The sequence below is a fragment of the Martes martes genome (genome assembly GCF_963455335.1).
Source record: "Martes martes genome assembly, chromosome: 2".
NCBI lineage: Eukaryota > Metazoa > Chordata > Mammalia > Carnivora > Mustelidae > Martes > Martes martes.
In genome coordinates, this window is record NC_137889.1 from 109,574,461 (window position 1) to 109,601,828 (window position 27,368).

The 27,368-nt window shown below is 36.7% G+C and overlaps 1 protein-coding gene across 1 annotated transcript in view; it reads left to right on the forward strand.

Moving 5' to 3' along the window:
- Positions 1–27,368, forward strand: part of ENPEP (glutamyl aminopeptidase) — a 79,760-nt gene that overhangs the window by 45,786 nt on the left and 6,606 nt on the right. Inside the window, exons 11-18 of the mRNA XM_080795747.1 lie at positions 6,470–6,549; positions 14,328–14,455; positions 14,584–14,639; positions 19,164–19,314; positions 20,187–20,260; positions 20,372–20,476; positions 20,562–20,732; positions 22,360–22,500. Coding sequence (XP_080651873.1) covers positions 6,470–6,549; positions 14,328–14,455; positions 14,584–14,639; positions 19,164–19,314; positions 20,187–20,260; positions 20,372–20,476; positions 20,562–20,732; positions 22,360–22,500 — 906 coding nt within the window. The remainder of the gene's footprint in view (positions 1–6,469; positions 6,550–14,327; positions 14,456–14,583; positions 14,640–19,163; positions 19,315–20,186; positions 20,261–20,371; positions 20,477–20,561; positions 20,733–22,359; positions 22,501–27,368) is intronic.

A 27,368-nucleotide genomic window follows, 5' to 3' on the forward strand; every position in this document is an offset into this window, starting at 1 on the left:
GGTAATTTTAGCATATTGAGAATCAAACCTTTAACTTTACAAACTCAGACTTTTCTAGACATTTAAATGTGACTACTGAGTTAAGGAATTTTAAGAATTTCAGTTAAAATTATAAATACAATGTCATTTCCCTCTAATTTGCCAGAATTTTATCCTTTTTTAAAAAATTTAAGTTCAATTAGCCAACACATAGTACATCATTAGTGTTTGCTGTAGTGTTCAATGATTCATTAGTTGCATATTAATTTGCCAGATTTTTAAAAATGTTTTCCATATTGTAAAAGCTGATGAAACATGTGCAACACAGCCCATGATTTCAACTGATCACACTTAGTGTGAATATAGTTTGTACAGAAAGTCTCAATATTATATCCATTTCTGTATGACTGGTTAATTTTGTATGCATTTCTGGGATGCCAATTGCTGCCAACAGAAGAGAAGGAAATCAGGATCTCAGGACCTCTGGTATGGGGCTGGCCACAAAAACCTGGGTAAACCACTTTGGGGGTATCATCTCAGCCCCCCATTACACAGATAAGCCTCTGTCTACACAGGATCCTGGCTAAATGGGAACAATATAGGATGTGTGGCACTGGTTGCCTGGATAATGTTTCAGTTTCATCCTTGCCAATTTTTTTTTCCAGTTTTATTAAGAAATAATTGACAAGCATCATGTATAAGTTTAAGGCATACAACATGATGGTTTGATTTAGGTATATTGTGAAATGATTCCCACAATAGGTTCAACTAATACCCATCACCCACGCTAGTTTTAATGGTCTCTTCTTTCAACTTCTGAATACTTGGTTTGGTAGAGAGACTTTGGCACCCATGGCCACTTCCAGTGGTATCTAATCTCCACCACCTGATTTCCACTGAAAAGGCCCTTTGCCCTCTTTATCTCCTTATTAATAGTCTCAGTGATCTTATTATATAGTATATATCTATATCTATATATATCATCACAAGACCAATTATTCGGTAGCAGTTAAGATAACACAAGGAAGGACAATTATAGGGTATGACAAAGGTGTCCCAGAATATCTATAAGCTGGTTCTTTTAGAGTTACTGTTTTGACGAATTAAGATTGGCCAAATTTAATATTGCTGGAGACTTTAGATATTAAAACTCAAAAATATTTCTCTCTTGTGAAACAAGCTTTCCTTGGGGAGTTTCACAATGATTACGCTCTCCCTCCGTATGTGCCCATTGATACACTGAGCCTGGTTAATGGGCGTGTTGGGGGGTGAGCTTGAGGAGGGTGGGCCAGGGAAGACGTTCTTTCTTAAAGAAGTGAGATTTAAGCTGAGTAGATTGATACGAAGGGACCACCATGGCAGGGGTGGGGGAGGGGCGGGGGTGGTGTTCAAAACAGAAACTACATGTATGAAGGCTCCAGAGTTTAAAAAGTAGCATTACCCATAAAATATGCAACACTTACTGAAGATTTACTAAGTAGCTGGCACTACTGTAAGCACTTTGGAGCATTTTATTGTAACAGGTGTGGAAATGGAGAAGTAACTGGAAATGATGAAATAATTGATTCAAGGTTACACAGACTGTAGGTGATGGCACTTTGATTTGAACACAGGCAGTCTGGCTCCAAGAAGCTGAACAGCAGAGACGCACGGGCCCAGCAGTGAGAGGAAGCAGGGGCCTGGCGTGCACACCGTGTTCATGATTTTGCACAATAGTGTGCAAATTCGAGGACTTCAAAGAGAGACTTGGCAGGCTCACCTTTACATTTTTCCAAGTTCCCCTCTGGCTGCATTAAAGAGAGTAGGTCCCAGTAGGGGCAAGAGTGGGAGCAGGGAGGCCAGTTACTATGGTAACTGTAGTGAATGACTCATGCAAGAGGTGAGACAGAGGGTGGGGTCTGCCTAAGGAGAGGAGGAGAGTGGCCCTGAGCTGGAGGGGTGTGGCAGGTGTTCCAAAGATGAGGTTGAGCTCAAATTTCTCACTAAAAAGACAAATGATATGCAGGGAACTGCACTGGATGAGTTTGCAGATAAATATCTCTTTTTAGAAAATCGTTCTCATCTTGTTTTATAGTGGCCATAGCCAAATTTTTAGAGCAAGTTCTTTAGAGAACTTTATCATACGTACTCTATATGGTGAGTAACACAACCTGTTTCCCGGCTTCCGATTCAGGGCTTTGAAAATTAAGTCATACTAATAGCACACTCGGGTATTTCCAACGATTCAAACTGCCAAAATTCAAACTTGCTGTCCAAGGCATCAGAGAATGGAGAGCACTCAGCATTATTAAATTAGCTACTTTCAAGATACTGGTTGGTACCTGAGCAGGAAGAACGTCAAGAAAGCCAGGGTGCTCCCCTTATTACAACCTCTTCTGGAAACATCAGACACTCAGCTCCCCCACAGTAAATGACCTTCATATGAACTGGGTATCTTGCTGTATGCAAATATTGAAAATTAATAGTTCATGCCAAAACAAAGGAAATTTGAGTTCCTACACCAAATGAGATTAGTCAGGGAGTGCCTGTAATACTTATCTTCTCTTTATTTTGGAAAGGAAAGATTATGATAGAAGAGCTTTGTTTTCATTCTTTCCTCTTCATAATATATAAATGAACTGAAACCCTCGATCTTGGGTGATAATTTAAAAAATCCATATAATAATTTGTGTGATCATTCTATTAACTATAAACTGTTTATTTTATAGTTACTGTTTTATGTTCTAGCAGATTAGATTGGCCATATTTAATACTGCTATTTAGTAGCCTCTAGATATTAAAATTAAAAATATTTCTCTGAGAAACAAACTTAAAGCTTCATAGTAATTTTTCCCTTCTGTCATGTGTATCCACTGATTTGTTAAGCCAAAGACATACCAAACACTGTTTTTAAACTGGTGGGACTGCATTTTTTAAACTACTTCTTGGTTATGCATTCCCCTTCACACAAATAAAAAAATTTATTACCCAGCAAATGAAATATATTATCAGATCTTCACTTTTTTTTTTTTTAAGATTTTATTTATTTATTTGACAGACGGAGATCACAAGTAGGCAGAGAAGCAGGCAGAGCGAGAGGAGGAAGCAGGTTCCCCGCTGAGCAGAGAGCCCGATGCGGGGCTTGATCCCAGGACCCTGGGATCATGACCTGAGCCAAAGGCAGAGGCTTTAACCCATTGAGCCACCCAGGCGCCCCAGGTCTTCACTTTTTAAGTTATAACAAATCTTTAAATTGTACTCATCAAGATTTAGAACATGGAACTATATAACATTTATACTTTTCCTCTAGCATTCTCTTTAGTTTTTATCTTCAGATACCATTTTTATTTTATTTAGATTCGATACATGATTTTTTAAAAAGTTTTATTTATTTATTTGACAGAGAGAGACACAGCGAGAGAGGGAATACAAGCAGGGGGAGTGAGAGAGGGAGAAGCAGGCTTCCCACCAAGCAGGGAGCCTGATATGGGGCTCGATCCCATGATGCTGGGATCATGACCTGAGCCGAAGGCAGAGCCTTAACCCACTGAGCCACCCAGGTGCCCCTCGATACATGATTTTTAATGATCACTTATCATAAAGTCAATCTATTTGCTCCATTTTTATAAAAGAAAGTTATATATGCATAGAAAAATGAGCCCAGAACACATGTGCTATCCTGCTGAGAACATTTGTTAAAAATCTATAGCAGCTCCTGAACAAATAGGAGAGAAAACATTGTATCAAAAGTGATCCTTCATGATTTTTTACTTGATTAAAAACCTAGATCGTAACATATGCCCTAATGACCCCATAAAGGAATTAGCCCTTTCTCCAACCCTAATGTTCACCCACTCTCTCTCTAGGTGTATTTCTGTCTGGTGGGAAATGTGGTTGATTAAGTTGTACTATAAACTCAATGGCCTCCTCCTTTTTCTCACTGCTTAAATATTCCAAGATTAGGGAATTCTTACAGATCACAAACTTTGTTCAATGCAAATGGTCCACACGTGTTCTACGTTATTGTTTTAACACTGTGGTCTCAACCATCTGGTGAAATAAACAAATTTTGGGTGCCTGGGTAGCTCAGTTGATTAAGTGACTGCCTTTGGCTTAGGTCATGATCCTGGAGTCCTGGGATGGAGTCCTGCATCGGGCTCCCAGTTCTGTAGGGAGTCTATTACTCCCTCTGACCTTCTCCCTCTCATATTCTCTCTCACTCTCCCTCTCTCCCTCTCTCTCTCAAATAAATAAAAACTTTAAAAAAAAATTTCTTGTCTCTATTAGGGGGAATTCCCTATCAGGGACATGTCTTCAGGAATCCACTCAATGTAGATGGGGGAAAAGGAGAGTAGGCATGTTATTTTGGGGCAATCAAAGTCAATTTCTTTAGTGAAAATTAGGTTGACCATATTTAATACCACCAGAGTTCGTTTGAGTATTAGATACAAAAAACTGGATTCTGCCTTTAAAAATGAAATTTGATCCTCCTAAATTTTAGGTAACATATACAAGACTCTCTCGCTCCATTTATGTAATTTTCATTTATTGATATTTTGTACTCAAATCTATTATTTTACTCACATTAGATTAGATCCTATAAGGCATTCTAAACTTAGGAAATTATATAGCTGCAGCCCTTGATACTTTTAGTCTTATGATCCCTTCAGACTTCAGAGATTTTTTTTTTTTTAACATAACTTAGTAGTATATCTTATGTCCACTTTAGGCACAGTGTAATCCCAGAGACCGTGTTTTACGGGGAATGGGCAAAATATGAAATCCTGGCTGTGCAAAGAGGGCATCCAGACATTTGCATGCTCTGTCCTTTCAGTCAGGTCGGCATTGGAGAAATGTAAAGAAGGGAAGAAATGTTAGTTTATGTGGCATTACCAAAGCAAAAGAACAGTGAAAGAGCGAAATATATAGGTAGGATGGGACCTTTAAAAGTGCTTGTTTGTCTGTTGAGAAGCTGCAAGGGATCACTCTTAGGTCAGCTTCCCTAAAAGCGGATTCTGAAGCGATGATTCAGGTGAAAGCTACTCACCAGGAAGTGTTTTTAAGACTGGAAGGGGCCTGGGATGTGGGGTTATCAGGCAGCAGAGTGCAATATCGAGCGGAGCTGGGGCTGTGGAGAGTACCTGTCCAGGGGGAGGCTCTGGAGACAGTACTATAGAGTGCTCCTGACAAATGGGGCAAGGAAGATTTTCATGTCCTTCCATCATTGGCTAAGGGTTGCATCCAAGAATGTAAAAGCTAAGGAACTTCTGGTTTTCCTTGCTTGGGCAGCTAGAGGGCAGTCCTCTGACAGAGAGACCAAGGTGTTTAGCTGTCGTCAAGGAGAGCACATTGGAGTTTGGGGTGTACAAAAATGGCAAAGAGATTCAAGGGGATAAGATTGGATCACTGATAATGCTTGCAACATGACCCAAGAAACAATGTATATATTGGTTCTATAGAATTTAGAGCCAAACTCATTCCATCAGCAATACAATCCTCAAAGAAATCTACTAACTCAATCTTACAAAATCTCTCTTTCTGAAATAAATAAATAAATCTTAAAAAAATGTATTGTCCCTGAATTACATAAATTTTTATTATATCTTGAAAAGGAGAAATATCATCCCCCATTCTCTGTTGGGGGCTTGAATGATCACAGATGACAGAAAACAAGGCAAACTTTGAGTTGAAACCTGAATCTAAACATGGATCCATCTTCTTTCTAGGTCTCTTATATTTTCTGATTGATAGTACATGATATGAGAACAGTCAAAACAATTTAAGACCTCTTTCATGAGGTTTCAAGACTAAAATATTAAGTATATATTGTACCAAAGTACAAAGCTAACCTCCTCTCCCTGCTCCACAAGAAAATACTAAGTAGCTAATGAGAACACTAAAAAAAACAAAACAAACAAAAAACAAAACAATAACAAACAAACGAAAACATGCTTCTCTGATGATTTTTCCCTTTGCAGCACACCTGACTCACATGCTGCAAAATAGGGGATATGGAAAGAACATGAGAATCTTTAAGGGATGGATGGTGGTGGTGTAATTTAAGTCTCAACGTAATTCCTAAAATGGGTTATCCCCTGCACGGTATTTTAAGATTGCCTTCTGAATTTGAAAAATGGTTTGTGTTCCTTGACAGAAACTAAGCATACTAGAATATGTGCAAGTATGTGTGTGAAAGCTCAATGTTATCATGTAACGTATTACCTTTATGCAGCATCTTTTTTCAAAATCCCAAGGCATTTCATTGAAATAATTTTCATGCCTAGCTGGTTTCTTGATACAAAGTTCCAAATTTTAGAGATTTATAGAAATTGAAAGTAGTTATATGGCCTATTTTCATCACTAAAGGATATTATATTAACTGTATCCTATATACTGGATGATCATTTATGAGGAAAACATGCTTGTCTATTGCTTTTTAAGTATTTTTACTTTGGAAATGTTTTTTGTTTTTAGTAATAAAAGTTAAATTTTTCTTTTAAAAAAATTTTAGTTACACATGGAATATTCCAGTTAAATGGACTGAAGATAATGTATCAAGTATTACATTCTACAACAGGTCAGAAACAGGAGGTAAATGTCACCAATTGATTTATTATTTCTTCTTTTGAATTAATGTACCACATTAAACTAATGTAAAGTGTAAAGAAACAACACTGAAGCTGGAACTTGTGATATACATTAAAGCTAAAAGAGACCTCTTAAGTAATCTTCCAATGAATTCAAGCCCTTACCTACAACGAGAAATTTTCTACCTTGAGATACTCTTTTTAACAATTTACTATGACTGACACAATTAACAAATACCCATATCCAAAGAAGGGTCACACACCCAACCATTGGATGATAGATGTGTAAGTTTTCTTTTTTTCTTTTCCCCTTCTTCATTTCTTCCCTCCTTTCCTTTTTTCTTTCTTCTACTTTTTTTTCTTTGTATCACAGAAGTAAATCATGGAATTTCTTAAAATGTTATGTGACAAACCTGGTTTCTTAAAATGCTGATATTAAATTAGACCTATCATTTTTCCAATTCAGTTTGACATTAGAATCTTGAATGATTCCAAATTATCTTTTCTAAGTTGTAAATTGTCCCCAGTAGCTCAAGGCGCTATCTATACATATTTCAATCCATCCATCCATCCAGCTGCGTAAATGAATGACTTGGCTTATGCCTGTGTTAAAACTCAGCTGTGACTGCTCTGCTCACTTAAATCAACTGGAAATATATTTCTGTATTCTATCTCCCTTGGTTTGTCTTTTCCTTTCTTGAAAAAATTTTGTTAATATTAAAACAAGGAGGCCTTATCACATGTTCTTTCCTCCAGATTACTGACAGAAATAATAGGGCAGGTTTTAGCATCCGTCCCAGAAGATTCCTCCTTTTTACACTTTTACCACTGTACTTGTTTTAGGTTTCCAAATCACTTCTTTCTAAGACAAATGATTCTCTTCTCACCCCATCCCACGCAGAGTTGGTTTCAGAAAAGCGGTTGACATGTGCTTTTCACCTGTGGCTTCTTAGGGATAAAAATAAGATAAATCATTTATCCTTTATTTACATATGCCTATTTGCTCCTGCAAAATATTCTAAAATATTAATTAGGTATGATTTCCCCTAGCAAGTAAATTTTTATCCTATACCTAGAGGGCTGATTTTTTTATTGAGATAAAAATCACGTATTATACAATTCACCCATTTAAAGTGTAGAATCCAGTGGTTTTTATTACATTTGCAGATATGTGTTACCATCACCATAGTCAAATTTAAAGCATTTTAATCACCTCAAAAAGAAATTCCATGCTTTAGCTATCACTCCCTCTATCTCCCATACCCCCAGCCTTAAGCAGCTGCTACTTTCTGTCTGCATACATTTGCCTATTTGGGACATTTCATATAATTAGAATGGTATGTGTGGTACTTTATGACTGTTTTCTTTCACTTAGGGTAATGTTTTCAAGGTTCGTCCATGTGGTGGCATGTATCGGTACTTCTTTCCTTTTTATTGACAAATTATACTTATATCATATTGATTTCCACCTCCCATTCATCTATTTATCAGTTGATGAGCATTTGGATTATTTCTACTTTTTGGCTGTTAATGGTGCTATAAACATTTCTGTACAGATTTTTCTGTGAATCCAGCAGGTTTTTTGTTCACTTTTGGGGTTATATACTTATGAGAGGGAATATTTGAATAATAAATTTAATCCTTATTAATCAATCAATTAATTAGTTCTTTCAAGGAAGTATTTACCAAGAGCTAACTTCTGTGCCGGACACAGGGGTAGGCATGGAGATAATGCTGAGGGAAAAAATCCCTTACCCTGTTGGTACTTACTGTCTAGTGAGGGCACAGATGGACAAGTCAGTAGGCAAATGAGAGTCATGAGTGCCTGGTACGCTAATAGCCAAGGGGGCTCACTGAAGAAAGACCAGCCCAGATTCGGGGGTTCAGGAAAGGTTACTAAAGAAAAGCATGTCTAGACTGAGGGCTAGGGGGAAAAGGTAGTATTTAAATGGATGATAGGCTTGACCAAGTGTGGATAAGAACTCTGCTCTGGACAGAGAATGCTAGTAGGAAAGTGAGGGCAGAAGGCTCTGCCAGCAACTGTATCCCTTTGTCTTTACATTGAACACATTTTTTTTTTTTTTTTGGCTCTAACTATGGATTTAGTTGTCTTTCCCCTCCCACATAGAATATTTCTTAAGGAAATGGAGCTTATTTATTTTGGTTGTGGTTGTTCTATGTCTTCAGCTGTTACCCAGTAATTGTTTATTGAATGAACGAGTGAAAGAATGAAGAAGCTGCAATGTTCACAGAGTTTTGATGACAGACCTGTCTTTATCTGAAACTTCAGAATCATGACTGCTCACTGAGCCAGAAGCAAACTAGACATCTCTTCCTACTTCAAAGTGCCTGCTCCATTTTTAGGCTATGCAATAAGTTCCTGTTTCCTGTCTGGGGACATCTTCAGCTCTCAGCTCAGAGCATAGATGACAAACACATCCCAAGTGCACTGAATGGGCAGTCAGCTCAGGTTACCAGCCCTACCTCCCTCTTCTTGGTTTCTTTGATGATTCATCAGTCAGAAATTTCCCAGGCAATGTTGGGACTTCCCCCAAGGCCGTTTATTTACATTTGTGTTGCACATGATATTTTAAACATTAAAAAAATTAAACATGTAATTTATAACAAAAGAAGAGGATCTCTATCACAGACCCTTCCTTCTCCGGCTATTCCAGCCTGCCCTGTGTCATCTCTCTTCTCACTGTTTATAGTATATTTTGTGCTATGGGTTAAATCAATCCTACTTTATTCCTAGTATTACTACTTTATATTTTGAATATCACATTATTATTTAATCTTCATTTGCTCTCTCTTTTCTTTTTTAAGTAAATGACAAACTCCTTGGAGATACGACCTTTACATCATACTCCTTGATGGCAGATCAGGATTACCATCCTATTGCCAGTGAGGTTCTGTGCACATCTTAAGACTTACTAAGAGTTTAGTAAGTCCTTGCTTAACGGAGGCTTGTTTGCCCGCAGACTGAGGTGCTGTTGGAGAATGTCTGTAGATACTTTAATTGTGCCTCTATCTTTAGTACCAGCTGTTCTTTATCAGTGCATTTACATTTAGTAGTATATAGTCTTTTTTGCTTTTTAATCTGCGGCTTTCTAACATTTAGAAGACTTGAAGGTTATCACGTGATGTCAGATAACTAATCTTACTAAAACATAATATTTTAAAATAGATATTCCTAAATGTATAGGGTCTAGGAGAAGGCCTAGGCCATAGGAAATGGTACAGACTTTTGATGACTCTTGCAGATCTAAGGATACATTCTGGATGATTTAGATAACCAAATTCTGACTACACATAAATAGAATATTACTAGAATCTCATGGTAGTTATATTTAAATGTTTCATGTCAAAATAATTATGGGCATATGTTTTTTAATTTATTTTTTTATTTTTATTTTTTTTTTTTTAAAGATTTTATTTATTTATTTGTCAGAGAGAGAGAGAGGGAGAGAGAGCGAACGACGAGCACAGGCAGGCAGAGTGGCAGGCAGAGGCAGAGGGAGAAGCAGGCTTCCTGCTGAGCAAGGAGCCCGATGCGGGACTCGATCCCAGGACGCTGGGATCATGACCTGAGCCGAAGGCAGCTGCTTAACCAACTGAGCCACCCAGGCGTCCCTGTTTTTTAATTTAATAACAAAGAGAAAGAGAGACTTTCTTCATTCTTTCAAGCTGAGCCTCATGGGATGTTTGAATTTTGATTGGATCATTATGAATTCAGTTTTGCAGATTCAAAAGCTCAGTTTCATCAATTCAGCCCTGGTCAACCAAGGCTTGGAAGATTTATTCACACAAAGCAAACATATAAGAATGCTAATTTGTTAATTTATATAAATAAAAATATACTGGCCAAGGTGAACCAGAATACTCATGTCAGCTAATTAGGTATCTCCTTCCAGGAAGAAAGTTTACTTAATAAGAGTAAAGAGACAGTTAAGGTAGATCAATTATTTCAGAGATTTCATCAAGCTGTGATAGCTTCATATACTGCATTAACCAGGGGAGTCTAATTATTGCATTTAGAGGCTATTTTGATGCAATGAAAGTTTCTTATTCATGCAAAAGTCCAACGGAGGTATTCCTGACCTGCCATCTTTCCTAGGTAGTTCACTGCCAAATAGTAACTTAGAAATCCTGTCTTCCTCCTTCTTATGGCTTCACTGCTTCCTAGACCTCAAATTCCTCTGCTGGATCTTTGCATCTGATCAGAAGACAGGGGAAGATAAGGGAGGGTGCAGGTCGAGAAGTGCATCTATTAATTCTGCCCACACTTTGTGTCCAGTTGTCAATCCCATGTTGCTACCTAACTGCAAGGGAGGCTAATAAATATAGTCTAGCTGTATATCCAGGGAGGAAGAGAGAATAGTGCAGTAAATAACTAACAGATCTCTACCACATACATTGTTCTCTACAGGAGGAAATCTGTTAAAAAATCTGGAATACATGTACCAGCTCAACTGTGCATCCCCTTCCCTCTGCAGACCGAGACACTCTAACAGACCTTCACTATCTAAACTCTTCTTTGCAATTATTTCTTCCCAATCACCAAAACCATCACCAGGTAGCCAGGTTGCATTTTTCCAGATTCCTGCTTATTAAATATTGCATATTAATACAATACCTTTCTTTTTAGGGAAATTCTCTAGGCCACTTGCTGATATTTAGGAGGGACTCTGTAATTGTTACTAACATAATGATTACTATTTCTTAAATACTTCCTTAAATAATTTGTTGAAAATATTACCACAAATGTATAACCAATTCATTTTACAATAGATCATGTCAGACTTAGTTTCAGAGATTAAAATTTTCTTCCTTGATCCTAAATTCTGATAGTGCATCCTACTAGAAATTTTTAGCTCCCCAAGTACAAATAGTGCGTCATTGGTAAAAAAATACTATTCTTGTATTTTTCAACTTGTGTTTTTCTAATAAATGATGCATAAAATTTAATGATATAAACTAATTTTAAACTGAAAAATAACTTGCTTAAAGTATCAACACAACAAAGCATCTACATCACTAAAGAAAAATACTTCTTTCTCTAGAATTATCAAGCTATCACAAGAGCTGTCTAGTTGTCTAAAGTTTTTTATGATTATTTATATAAAACAGAATACAGGCATACCAAAGAGATACTGTGGGTTTGCTTCTAGACTACCACAACAGAGTGAATATGGCAATAAAGTAAGTCAAAGAATTTTTTGGCTCCCCAGTGCATTGTATAAAAATTATGTTTACTCTATACTATAGTCTGTTAGGTGTGCGATGATGTCTAATAAACAACAGACGTACCTCACCCCAAAGATACTTTATTGCTAAAAAAAGCTAACCATCACCTGAGCTTTCAGTGAGTCATAATCATAATATTTTTATTCTTCATTATACTTTTTTGTATTTTCCAAAAACATATTTGGAACTGTAAGGAACACATAGGACGGTTATGATCAGAGAAACAATAGTAAGTGGAGCAATGAAAGGAAACCTAATACGCACTGACTCCCACGTGCTGCCAGGAGTGGGCACCAGTATTCTTGTCCTATGTCCCTCACTGTGTAACTAAACAACCCCACAGTATGTTGCTGTTAACAACTGTTGGGAAAGTAGCATGAACTTGGAAAGTCCATAATTACTGACTTCCTGGATCTCAGCTTCCTCATCTATAAAGTGAGAAAAATCACAGTAACTCTAGACAGGCTTAACTAGGTATATATAAAGCACACTGAAATACTGCAGTATTTAGATGGATTGCCAGGAACTTCTCAATGTTATTTATATTTGCCTCGCTATTTATAGAACTGCGGCATATCCCCTTTCATAATAATGAGGATAGCTACCATCTGTTGGACAAATAACTGTGTGACCAACACTTTACCGATGTTATCTTATTTAATCTTCACAACAGCCCTGTGAGGGATTTTTATCCCTATTTCCCTTATGGCGAACAGGGACACAGAGAGGTCAAGTGATTTGGCCAAGATCACACAGCTAGTTAGTCACAGAGCGAGGGTTTTGTCCTAGATCTGTCAGACTCAAAAGTTCATGCTCTTTTTCTTATTAATGTATGGGTCTGTGCTTAGCAAGAGGCTCTCCTCCAGATACAAACATTCAAAGCGCACAGTTGCCAAAAGATTAGCTTCCTTTCAACAACTTGTCCATGGGAGAATGACAAAGAAAGATAAATACTGCGTGAATGAGGTAAAGGTTTATAATTTGTCAAGCACCTACTCTGAACATTCCTAAAAAAAAGTATTGTCTTGTTGGAGAGCTTACTCATATATTATGAAAAACTACTGTGTCCTGGATGTCTTCCAAACCTTGTGAACACTTCCAAAGTTTAAATCTTCTTCCCTCCCAAACTAACTCATCTGCCTCTATTCTGTAATAGCAGCATCATTACTTATCCGACCATCCGAGCCATTTCCCCCTCCTCTGACTGTCCACTCAAGTAAGAAAACCAACTGTTGATCTTACCCGTGATGTGTCTTGAAAACATCACCTTTTTTCTTTTTTTCATTACCTCCACATTGGAGTAAGCCCTCCTCCCCTCTTGCCTTGGATGATTACAGGAGACTTTAAAATCTCTTTCCAATATATCTCTCGTACCACCATCAAAATTATCTTTCTAGAAAGCACACTTGAGCGTGTTATTTCCCTGCTTAAAGATCTTTTCTATCTGACCATCTTTCAGAAGATGGATTCCTTCTCATGGCACGTGGCTCTTGTACTCCAGAGCTCCAGACTCTATTTCGAGCCTCATCTTCCATTTTCCAGTATCTCATCCTTACAGCGCCACTACATTAAACTATTTGAAATTTCTCAATAGATGCAGTATTTACGCACAATTATTTAAAGTGTATATTGTCCTTGCAAACAAAAGAGTGTACAAACTAAAAAGTATAGAAGCAATGCTAACTAATGAAAACTGGTCGTGTCAGAGCACAGTTATTATTTTACGTGAATTTTTTTTTTACCTCAAACAGAAGTCTCTGTTCCTTCAATGTTGAGCCTCTAAAAATCTATATACTAGAGCCCTGTGTAAATACTGGGTGCTACTTTAGAAAGAGAGTTAATTTGGCAAATCCTTTGATGAAAAGCATTGATGTAATCAATTGAAATAAGGAAAGAGAAGACTTTACAAAGATAAATAAAATTAGAAGAGCCAGTATGACACGGATTACAAAATTGAGAATGTTGTATTTGGATTTCAGTTCTACTGCAGGCCTTCTTGACATTTTAAAAGCATTACTGATCTCAAATCATTATTTTGCTAGGCAATAGACAATGCCATCAATTTGAATGTTGATTTTAATAAATAAAGTATTCTTTTAGATGTTTACATTTTTATCCCCTCCCCAGGCTGCCCAATGAGAACTCTTTGTAATTAATCCATCATGATTAGCATTATATGGACTACCCCCAAAAGCAAGGACCTCTTTGTCTTTTGGCATTGTTTTCTTCTGTTGGAGGATTGAAAAGCACAGAATTATTTCACTCATTTGGCAAGCTTCTACCAGTAAGGAGTATAAGTCACAAATCACAGGACACTTATTTATATTGGTTATTCTTCTTCACCTCATGTGCTACAGTGACATTCTAAAATTAGGCAACTAAATAAGAATTAGGCTTTGGGGCTTTGGATCCAAATCAAACTTGACTCCTTCAGTTGATATTTCTTTTCTTTTCTTCTGACCCTCTGGGCCTAATTTCTCTGTGTTTATAGTATATGCAAACATGTTTCTCATTACTGTTTATTTACTACCACAGGAATCACTTTGAATCCTGCTGGAAATCTTTTTCTCAAAATAAACCCAGATCATATTGGGTTTTATCGTGTAAATTATGAAGTACCAACTTGGGAATGGATAGCTACCCATCTCTCCAGCAACCACAAGGTAAAACCAGCAGTAGTCATGAATTGTTTTATTTTTGCTCTAAGAACAGAATCTTCATGATATTAACTTTCTCAACATGCTTTGGTTTAGGAATTGTGCTACTTGCCTCTTTTTCTTCTTCTTTTCAGGACTTTTCTTCTGCTGACCGTGCAAGTCTTATTGACGATGCTTTTGCCTTGGCAAGGTGAGTTTTGGAATGAGATTGGGCTATTTAAAATAATGTGGATTTTTTCATAAATCTATTTTCCTGATGAATTGCCATGAAGTTTAAGTATTAATTATAGTTTAAAATAGCCAAAGTCACTATTTATAACATGAGTGTCTTCCTTAACTCTCTTTTTTAAAACTTGCATAAACATCATAGCCAAACTACTGTAATTTGCTGTTAGCAGACACACAAAATCTCACCTACCATATTGACTTTGAGTAGGGTTCATCTGTATCAAAGTCCTTGAGCTAATTAGGAGTGACATTTGCAAATGTTCAGAAGTGCACCTTCATAATTCAGAATTTTAGCCCCGCCTCACACAGCAGTGGCTCCAATGATATCCGAGGTGAGAATCAAGTTAGCAAATAAAGGCCACCAAGTGAACATCAGCCACACCAAGATTACAGACCTCTAGGGTCACTGGTTTTACCATTTTACAGGTGTTTGCAGAGGTAACCAGAGCACAACACAGAACTGGATAAGCAACTTCACCCTCCTACCCACCCCCCCATCTCCATCCTCATGCTGCCTTTTAGAGAAAGGAGAAGTAGGGTAATCAGAAAGACTCCAAAAGGACCCAGTTCTTTGCAAAAAGACTGTTATGAGCCAGAAATATGAATTTAATTGGCAAGTGAACACTGAGAAATCAGACACAATGGGGATTTTTTGAAATTCTCCACACCACCAAAGACTTTGCTGGGAAATGAGCACATGGGGTCAGCTGCATCAACCTAGACACTTCTCTGAACTGTTTCTAATGTCCCAGTGAAGAGCGACGTTTGATAAGACACTATGCTTAAGTCAGCTTCTCTGAGGACTGGAATGTACTTTCAGGTCACACCCAGGGAAGCCAAGATAAACCTTTTGTTATGCAATTCCCCCAAACTTCCTGGGTGCCTCAGCCCAAGATAGGAGGGCAAGAATTCCCTCATTAGACCCATTTGTCCTTTTTTCCATCGAGTCTGGTGGGAACTGTCTTTAACTTAAAGCCTCCAACTTCTCCAGATGATAGAACAGTTCTATGATTTGAATTCCTCAGGCTGGGCTTTTACTAGATTGATGGAAGATTTTTAAATAAAGAAAGTTATTGAGATGCCTGGATGACTTAGTTGGTTAAGCATCTGCCTTTGGCTCAGGTCATGATCAGAGAGTCCTGGGATGGAGCCCGGCATTGGGCTCCCTGCTCAATGGGGAGTCTGCTTCTCCCTCTCCCTCTTCCCACTCCTGCTCTCTCTCTCTCACTCACTCTCTCAAATAAAAAAAAATTTTTTTAAAGATTTTATTTATTTATTTGAGAGAGAGAGAGAGAGGAGAGAAAGAGCACAAGCAAGGGAGAGGGGCAGAAAGAAAGGGAAAAGCAGTCTCCCCACTGAGCAGGGAGCCTGACATGGGACTCGATCCCAGGACCCTGAGATCATGACTTGAGCTAAAATCAGATGCTTAAACAACTGAGCCACCCAGGCACCCTCCAAAAATCTTTAAAATAAAATAAAATAAAATAAAGTTAACATATCTGGCTTTCAGAACTGCTGTATGCCTCTGGATTTAACAAATGGAGTTTGAGACTCAAAGTTGCTTAAGAATGCTGTCTTAGGTTGAGCTCCCTAGAAGCAATATATGAAAAGGTTCATGTACATGTAGGTTACGGAGAGAGTACTCTCATGAGATAGGAAGCATGAAAAAGAGGATGGGGCAGGGATAAAAAGGTGAGCCATGATATGGTCTCAGATGGAGTCTAGCTTTGCCAGATTCCACTAGAAAGCTATGGATTATGCTATAAAGTGGATCTAACTTGAGGGAAGCAGGCTGGCTTGTTGCCTTCCTGAATCAAAGAATTAATGGCCTGGGGTGAGGTATTGCATTACCTCTTAGGCAAGATGGATATATTTGGCCAAGTGCTCTTCTCTGAAGAAGGTGGCAGCTGTGAGCCAACTGAGCACTGTAAGGGGATCTGAGAAGGGCACTATAGATGTCTTTGTTCTCAAAACCAGGTCTTCACATGGGGTCCCACCAGTATCAACATTGCCCAGGGGAGCTTATGAGAAATGCAAATTCTTTGGCCCTACTCCAAAACTGCTAAATCAGAAACTCTGGGGGGGAGGGCAGTGGAGGGCAGGAATATGTGATTTAATGAACTTTCCAGGTGTTGTTGATAGATGCTCCACTTTGAGAATCATAGTTCTAAATGATACTGCTCTTTCTCGGGAGAATCAAATACGACCAGTAGGAGCTACAGAGTAACATTATTTGTGGGAAATGAAAAATATCTCAGCTAAATTCTCAAATGTTATCTCAAATCACCCAGTCTGATGTTCTGACCCTATGACTCAGACTTAAAGAAAACAAGTGACACCAAAATGGAACTATTGTATAGTTATCAAGCCTGTTGGAAAAATAAGGCAATAGGATAGGATATTGATTTTCAACATTTGAATACACAGTATTTCCTCAGAATCTCTAATTTTTGGATAACTGGATTCCCTTCTTACTTCTACCTATGCTGCCTAATTAGTTAATTCTTCTGGCCCTGGTAACCAAGACCCATTCCCTTTCATCTCTTCACCTACCTGAAATGTACAGACCACTTGGTTTCTGACCAAATGCTCATTCTTCCTAAACTTTCACTATTCTCTTTGCTAAATTGATCCTTAGAGCAACAGTTATTCTTCATAAACACCTTAAAATCATCAGCTGGACATAGTTAACTCTTCTATTCACCAGGGAAAATAGAGAATCATTAAAATTAGAAAATTCTCAAGTTTCAAATATCAACACAAAATTTTATAATTTTTCTTACTTAACAAACATTCTCAATAAAACACTCCATTTCTTAATATTATTTAGTAGTGCTTTTATTAGGAGAGGCTGCATGCTCCAAAATATAATTCTTTCTAAATAAGATCAGGACCTGAGAAAATAGAAGAAATCAGCTTTCTGCACTGAAAACAAGCACTGTATTGTATGCCAAAATTCTCATTCTTATCTATCTGTCCAATACTACTAGTTCGTCCTCTAATCAAACACTCGGGGAGAAATCAAGATATAATTCATTCTTCATTCACAAAATACTTTCAAACACAGTAGCATTCAATGCATCAGTATTACCAATTCAAAAATTCAAAATTTATTCTTTAATTTAAACTTTCAAAATGTGGGTTTGAAAAGGCAGAATTCCCATCTCAGGTTCTTTTTAAAACCTAGGCTAAAATTTGAGACGTAACAGGTTTCTGAGAACAGTATTTCAAAAGGTTCTAGAATCCCTTTTAAGGAGGAAGAAATTGGATTCTTTAAACTTTGAAGTGTCAATAGAAACTTCAAATTTTGTGGAGGAGCAAAATCCATTTTTTATTTGTCAATATTGGGAAAAAATATGAAAAAGGAAATGTTTTAAGGGGAAAAACTAGTTCAACTGGAACGTTTTATGCATTCATAATTCATGAGTATTGTTATGTCTCCTCTTCATATCAAAGGTTAGTCATTTTAATAAGATATATTTATCATAGTGCATTTATATATATTATTTTCTTATAAGGTATTTTTTAAAAGATTTTATTTATTTATTTGACAGAGAGAGAGATCACAGGTAGGCAGAGAGGCAGGCGGAGAGACAGAGGAGGAAGCAGGCTCCCCGCCGAGCAGAGAGCCTGATGCTGGGCTGGATCCCAGGACCCTGAGATCATGACCTGAGCCGAAGGGAGAGGCTTAACCCACTGAGCCACCCAGGTGGCCCTCTTATAAAGTATTTTTTTTTAAAGATTTTATTTATTTATTTGAGAGAGAATGAGTGAGAGAGAGCATGAGAGAGGAGAAGGTCAGAGGGAGAAGCAGACTCCCCAAGGAGCTGGGAGCCCGATGCGGGACTCGATCCTGGAAGTCCAGGATCATGACCTGAGCCGAAGGCAGTTGCTCAACCAACTGAGCCACCCAGGCGCCCTTATAAAGTATTTTTTAAAGATTTATTTATTTATATATTTAGAAAGTGGAGGCCAAAAAGAGAGGAAGAGAGAGAATCTTAAGTGGACTCCTTGCTCAGCCTGGAGCCCAATGTGGGGCTCGATCTTACAACCCTGAGTTCATGACCTGAGCCAAAATCAAGAGTCAGACACCTAACCCACTGAGCCATGCAGGTGCCCCACATTTGTACATTATAATCAGCTTGTGTCTATCCATCAATATTAACTATAGCTAAATGGCTTTAGTTTTATCCAGAATTTCTCCTCAGCGATTTTTCAAATGTACTTTTCAGTGTTCTGTCTTCCTCTTTACTATTGAATATATGAAAGCACTAAGACATCATTGTGAACAAACTTCTTTGATTGTGTCCCCCCAAATAAATGCATTTTCTTAATTGCTTAATAGAAGGATTCTCATTAACACTGAATTCTGTGATTTCCATACTAGTACTTTTAGTCAAATAAGTACTAGTCTACGGCTGGATTTTTGTTTTGTTTTGTTTTTAGTCTATAGTTTTTAATTAATGTTTTTTTTTCTCTTCCTTAGAGCTCAACTTCTAGATTATAAGATGGCTCTAAACCTGACCAAGTATCTCAGAATGGAAGAAGACTTTTTACCATGGCAGAGAGCAATTTCAGCTGTAACCTATATTATTAGCATGTTTGAAGATGATAAAGAGCTATACCCTGTGATTGAGGTGATATTAATGTTGTATCTTATGACAGTAAATGTGCAGCAGTGAGCAGAATAAGGAGATTTCTGAGACAAGGAGCTTCTGAGAGACACAAAAGCATATCCATGTGCCAAGTGAAATTAAAGGAAAGTACAATGACACAACTAGCCCAACCAAAAAGATACTATCTCTACTTTTTTCCAGCTTGAAATGTGCCAGTATTTCTGGTTCAGTATACCACTTTACGATATATTTTAGTGTTAGAAAGAATATAGTACAATATATTGTCTTGTTACAATAGATAAAATACTAACAAGATCCTATTTTCAATGGATTTATCTATGTTAAAATGAATTTATTCTTACTAATATATAACATTTTGTTTCCTTATTCCTGGACAATAACTGGACAAATGATTTAATATTTGTGGTCTTCATTTCCTTCATAAAATAGGAATGTCGGCCCATCCTTGCCTATGGCAATAGGATAGTATAGGTCATATAAAATAAACATCCTTTGTAAACCCAAAGGCAGCATATGCATATTAGTTATCAGTATTTTTATTTCATCAATACTTGATTAATCTTCTTAGTGCAATAAGTATGTCAGGCGCTACTCCATTTCTTACAAATGTTAACTAAAAAGTAGAGGTTAAAAGGAGCTTACCCCAAATTTTATAAAACACTAGAGAAAGATCCAGGATGTTCTGATCTTCAGAATTGAAGCAAATCTCCCATGTGATAAGAACTGAAAACATCTCTTTCCTAAGGAGAGGCCCAAAGTTCTCTGAACTAGTAGGAAAGAAGATTACAACAGGGGGCTATAGATTATAAGAAATGAGGAACTGTTGATAAATAGTAAATTATTACTTATTGTACATGGTGCTTTTATTTCAGAAATACTTCCAAAGTCAAGTGAAGCCCATTGCGGATCTTCTGGGATGGAATGATGTCGGAGACCACATTACAAAGTTATTTCTTACATTTTTTTTAAACTAATTTTCATTTAATATTTGTTTGTATGTGTTAAAACATGTTTAAAAGTGCTCACAGCCCCCGCTTTGTGTGTGTTTGTTTTTAAGGTTGCTCCGTGCCTCCGTGTTAGGGTTTGCGTGCAAAATGGGAGATCAAGAAGCCTTGGACAATGCTACCCAATTATTTCAGCAGTGGCTAAGTGGGACTGTAAGGTGACTGTTCATGTGCTCATTTCTAGAGGACCTCAAACTTAGAAATGAAGAATAAAAATCTCTGAAACATTGTTTCTTCTTCTAGGCTTCCTGTAAATCTCAGGCTTCTGGTATATCGGTATGGAATGCAGAACTCTGGCAATGAGACTTCATGGAACTACACTCTTGATCAATACCAGAAAACTTCATTAGCTCAGGAAAAAGAAAAACTGTTGTATGGATTAGCATCAGTGAAGAATGTTACTCTTTTGTCAAGGTAAGTTTTTTTTTTGTTTTTTTTTTTTATTCATATGAGTGGCATTTGATGGTTTAGGTGTCATGGTCACTTTAAGATGTGAATTAAAGTAGGATACGTTTCCAAGAACATCTATTAAAATTTATTTTCCCAGCAAGAAACAAAATATCCATGTAAGAGTGGAATAAAGAAATGTAATCTCATATGAAAACACTCTGGGAGTCAGCAGTTTCTAGTTGTGAGCGGTGGTTCAACATTGTGATTCAGGACCTGGGGTGTTTTTCTTTCTGCCATCCTCAACATGTTGGATGTCTCATAACCTCTAGAGCTCCAAATAGTTTGTCTTCACACAAATATGTTCAGTGAAAGAAGAGCAAGGACAAAAGAGTTCCTTCTCACAAGGCTTTGTCTTTTATGCTAAAGGTGAGTTATTTCTGCTTCCCCTCATAACCAGAACTGGATCACATTTGATCATTCTGGGTTATACTCAGGTCTACCTCTTGGTCATTTGCCAGAGAGGATGAACTTGAATTCCTTTGACTGATTTGGGCCATCATCATACTCTGAGGCTGGGGTAGGAGCCTACCTACTTCCCTAGGATCAAGGAGACCTTGATCCAAGCCCAGAACAAATTGGTTTCTGTCATCAGAGAAGGAGTATGTGCCACAATATGCACACATACACACAACATATATTTATATTCCACTCAGAAAGACTGATTAAAGCACATCTATGAATCTTCTGCCACTACACACATGCCCCAAATCAACTAGCATCTGCCCTAATTCATTTGTTGCCTAGTTATGGTTTCTGAGTTATTTACTGCATTCACTTAACCAACATATAGGATGTCCTTTCTATGTGTAAGTATATAAATTGTGGGAATGAAAATGAATAAGGCATGATATCTATCCTTGAGAAACACATAGGTCATGAATGAGGCAGAATATAAATAGGAAATTATGATGCAATAACCAATTTGTAAGGATTACCAGAAACAAAGCCAGCAATACTCCTTCACCATCTTGCTTTAGGGTAGATGTCCATTCTTCTGCTCTTGGCTCTAAAATAGTCTATCAAGAACTTGATCATTTTGTCATTCCATAAAATATCATATTGATCCATTATTTTGAAGCCACTGTGCTGATTATCTGATGAGAAAATTAGCAAGTGCTTACATGTCTTACCAAGACTCTTGTGAATTAGAGGATGAGTGATAAGTTACACAAAAATTCAGGACTATCACTAAAGTGCAGTTTCTGGAAGTTGAATGGTCTAGAGTATGTCAAGATATTCCCTCTAGGTACAGCCATGGCATACAGTTAATAAAAATCTGTCAATTTGGTCACTTAATTTATCTTGGACTTCTCTGCATTAGACTATAATTAGAGCTAATTAATCTAACCATATAAATTGCTTTAGAAGGTTGTTTCTTACAATCTAGGGAAGAACAAATAAGATGTAACTGTTATTCTTTAGAAAATAAAACTATAAATACTTTCCCTTAATTTACTGGTTTTTTTAAATTTTGTAGCTCAGGGGGATAATAGGTAAGTGGGTGAAGTGCTTGTATACAATAAATTCAGTTAATTTTTAAAAAAGTTAATAGTTAACATTTTGAATTATTTTTCTGTTTGTGTTTTCTTAGATATTTAGATTTGCTCAAGGACCCAAACATTATTAAAACTCAGGATGTGTTTACAGTTATCCGATATATCTCATACAACAGCTATGGGAAGAATATGGCCTGGAATTGGATTCAGCTCAACTGGGAATATCTAGTCGACAGGTGGGATAATCAGATAATGGCTTGTTCTCTTTGTTTGATACCATCGACACAGTTCTTTCTTTTTCTCTTTGTTGTACTTTCTATACAATATCTGGAATGGCATATTACTAGAAGTAAAGGATCATGGTATTTTCCTTCTAGGGAAGCAAAAAACTAGTTAATTTTAGGCCCAATTCCTTTTCTGGAAATTATTTCTTCTAACTGATCTACAGAGTTCTGAAATCTGGAGAGATGCCTAAATTGCATTATTTTTAGTTTGGTTAAAACAGGTTAATATAACTTTCTGTTGTGTTAGCACCTAGCATAACGCCAGGCATGTATTTAATTCTCAAGATTTAATGAAAACTAAGCGAGTTTCTGGACTTGGGTTCAAACTGGAGCCTTATATCTTACTGAGCTTATATGGATGAAAACTTTTATCTCCTTTGACCAGATAATTATACTTTAGGTACTAAAGGGACCTACATTCTCCAGGCAATAGCAATTTTAAAATGGGAAACAGAAAGGACAAGAGAGGAACAAATCAAACTAAAGAGATGGATTCCCAAATTTCTCATTTCTTCAGGCCCATTTAGAAGAAATGTTGCTATTCTTGGTCCTAATCCTCTAAATTTAGTGGTTATTCCCACTAAAAATTTTCTTTACAGAATATAAAATAGAATATAGATTATATATCCCATGTAGACATTGACAAAAAGACCTTTACTGTCTGTAATTCCCACACTGGGAAACAGGCCCTGTTATCCTCTCCTAATCTCTCTTGTTTTCCCATCAGCACTCCCTCATTGATAATGACTGCTTTATCAGAAACACTAACTCTGAAGATAACTTTTATTTCTGTTCTCTTTTCTACCCCACAATTCACCAGGCTGTCATTAGGTTCATTCACATTTCTCATCCTTCTGAGATCCAGATTGTATCTGTATCTTTCAAATAAGATACCCTACATTGCTTTTGCCTATTTGTGAGGAAGTTTTTGTTTTTCTGTTTTTGCAGTGATTGCCTATAACTACTCATCCATCTCTACAAAAATTGACTGGCATGTGTGTGTGTGTGTGTGTGTGTGTGTGTGTGTATGTGTGTGTGTGTTGCTTTGACCATCTGTTTATAACTGTTTCAATGAAATGCATGACTTAGAATTACTGAATCTTTCTATTGAGAACATGTTCTTATCTGAAGGTAAAGCTTCATGTCATACAAGCTAGTACCTTTCATTTGCTTAATATATGCCTAGTGACAAGTACTGAGTATTTTGTTTTAATCAAAAAGACCATAAGTCTTTCATTTTTGGGGTACATGATGCAGGAAGCCTATGCAGATGAAGAAGAATGCTTACTTTTGAATTATTGTAAAAAGATAAGTAAATAATGTAATCCATTTTGGATTATAAAATGGCCATTCCCTTACTGCTTATTAAGTATAAAGTACTTTTCAAGGCTTATTTGAATAGTTCTGGTGTGATTTATTTCAGATAAGACATTTTTCATTTAAAAAATTAGTTCATTGCTGTACTTCTTAATAATAACTAGAAAAAACAGGTGTTATTTTGTCACAGAAGTCATAAACATCTGGCCCTAAAATAAATTTATTAGACCTAATCCTGAATTTAAAAAATAATAAATTGATATTTATTTCCAATGCTAGTTCCAAAACCCTCACCCAAGGCTTTTAATATTTCTTCATAGTCTAATGATCTAATTCTCATGAGGTATTATTTCACATAGCCTCAAACATAAAACTGTACTACAACCACATGTTGGACACAAAAATAACACCCGATATTAATTATGGTTAGTTTGAATAAATAGAATTTCCCTGCTAAAATTGGATAGGATGAATTAAACAAAAATGAGCAAGCTTTATACAAATATTTCCAAATTCCTGAATATTTTCCAGAATTCAGAATGAGTGATTTTCCTGCCTAGGTTCCTGAATAATTTGTTGTCATCCTAAAATAAATAAGCTGCTTTTTTATAGATGGTTTTGTCATGTGATTGTTTTATGACAACTGATGGCCACACCACTAATGCCCCTTTCTAGTTCAAGACTTAATCAAAAAGTTCCAAAGGTACTTCTTTTTAAAAAAAAAAATTATTTATTTATTTGAGAGAGAGAGAGAGAGTGAGAGAGCATGAGAGGGGAGAAGGTCAGAGAGAGAAGCAGACTCCTCATGAAGTCGGGAGCCTGATGTGGGACTCCATCCCAGAACTCCGGAATCATGACCTGAGCCGAAGGCAGTTGCCCAATCAACCAAGCCACGCAGGGGCCCCTCCAAAGATACATCTGCAGTTAGTCTTTGCTTTTGTTTATTCCAGTAAGGTCTTAGATGAAACTGTGAAGGTGAATGAACTCAATAAGTCAGCAGTGTAGTGTGCTAAGGTTTGATTTTAATTTATGACTATGGTTGATAATTAAGTCAATGGGACATGACTGAAACCACTTAAAGACTGCCTCATAGACAAAAAGTTTAGTAAGAATTTAATTACAAGTTTTATGTGCATTGAAATAATTTCTTTTGGATAATATAATAATACCTGTATAAATACTAAGTCCAAGAAGATGATTGTTATATAATGTTATTTTTTTAATGTTTAAGATAAATCCTTATTTTAGTTCTAAAAGTAATTAATATGATAAATATACAACATACTTTCCTTTAAATGCTACAGTTTATATGATACTGGTTTATTGGGATTAAACTATTTTGTTCTTACATTTTTAGTATTTATACAGGTAGTTTCAGTCTTTATCCGATCTATCCATTGCTAGTTCCCCAAAATATCCTTTAATTTGTAGTCATTAAGAACAAAACAGAAAAGGAACATTATAGAATTATAGAAGGTCACTGAGAAAAATTGTTTTCTTACCTCTAATTAACACTTTCTTTGAATCTACAGAATATCATTATAGCAACTTGGTGTGATTCTTTTCCTAAATCTCCCATTTTCTTATTATAAACTAGGTAGGTACTTTTTTTTTTCCGCACAAAATACAGATAAGCAAAAATAGGAATACAAAAATTACCTGGGATTCCACTACCTAGAAATAACCCTTTTCACACTACTATTTACCTTGAGACATTTTTCTATGGCTCTTTATTTATAGAAATAGAATCATACGATACATGTGGTTTTATAACCTGCTTCTCCCCCTGCATCATCCTTTATTGTGGATGTCTTTTCATGTCTTTAATGTTATTTTTGATGCTTCCTCAATGTTATTTTTGATGCTCAATCATATTTCAGTGTGTAGATAATCTTAGTTTATTTAACCAATCACTGTGTGTTGGATAATAAAACTGTTCCAAACTGTCTGATGAATGTTGCAGAATGGCCACCCAGAAAAAAAATTTACTATTAACTTTGCCCATTTTCCAACCCTTGCTCATACTCAGGGCTGTCTTTAGAAATATCCTTGCTAATGAAAGACCCATATGTGAGACAGGAAACCATCAAAACCCTAGAGAAGAAAACAAGCAGCAAGCTCTTTGGCCTTGGCCACAGCAGTTTCTTACTAGACACGTCACCAGGGACAAGGGAAACAAAAGCAAAAATGAACTATTGGGACTTAGCAAGATAAAAATCTTCTGCACAGTGAAGGAAACAATCAACAAAACTAAAAGGCAGTTCTCTGAATGGGAGAAGATATTTTCAATAACATCTGATGAAGGGCTAATATCCAAAATCTATAAAGAACTTATCAAACTCAACGCTCAAGAAACAGATAATCCAGTTAAGAAATGGGCAGAAGACATGAACAGACATTTTTCCCAAGAAGACATACAGATGGCCAACAGACACACATGAAAAGGTGTTCAACATCACTCATCATCAAGGAAATACAAATCAAAACCATGATGAGATAACACCTTACATCTGTCAGAATGGCTGAAACTAACAACACAGGAAAAAACAGGTGTTGGCAAGATGCAGAGAAAGGGGAACCCTCTTGCGCTGTTGGTGAGAATGCAAGCTGGTGCAACCACTCTGGAGAACAGTATGGCAGTTCCTCAGAAAGCTAAAAATAGAACTACCCTATGATCCAGCAACTGCATTACTAGGTATTTACCCAAAGGATACAAAAATACACAATTGTTGGAATACATGCACCCCAATGTCTATAGCAGCATTATCAATAATAACAAACTACAGAGAGAGCCCAAATGCCAATCAGCTGATGAATGGATAAAGAAGAGGTGGTGTATATATACAATGGAATACTACTTTGCTGTCAAAAAGAATGAAATTTTGCCATTTGCAATGATCTGGGTGGAGCTAGAGTATATTATGCTAAGCAAAATAAACCAGAGAAAGACAAATACCATATGATTTCACTCATATTTGGAATTTAAGTAACAAAACCAATGAATATTCAGGAAGGAAAAAGAGAGAGGGGGAAACAAATCATGAGAGATTCTTATCTATGGAGAACAAACCAAGGGCTGATGGAGGGAGCTAGGAGGTAGATAGGATAGATGAGTGATGGGTATTAAGGAGGGCACTTCTTATGATGAGCACTTGGTGTTATGTATAAATGATGAACCACTGAAATTCTACACCTGAACCAATATTGAACTGTATGTCAACTACCCAGAATTTAAATGAAAGAAAAAAAGAAATACCCTTGCTAATTGAGTATATAAAAACTGATATCTCATTTTAAATTATAATCCTTTTATCCAGTAAATATTATATAACATCTATTATGAACCAGGCATTGTGCTTGGGATTGGAGATATAATAGTAGAAACAGACCTGGATCTCTGTCCTGATGGAGCTTAAGATCTGGTAATGGAGACCAATACTAATTAAGGAATCACACAAATGCACGTACACTTAAAACTGTAATAACTGCAAACAGAAGAGGTT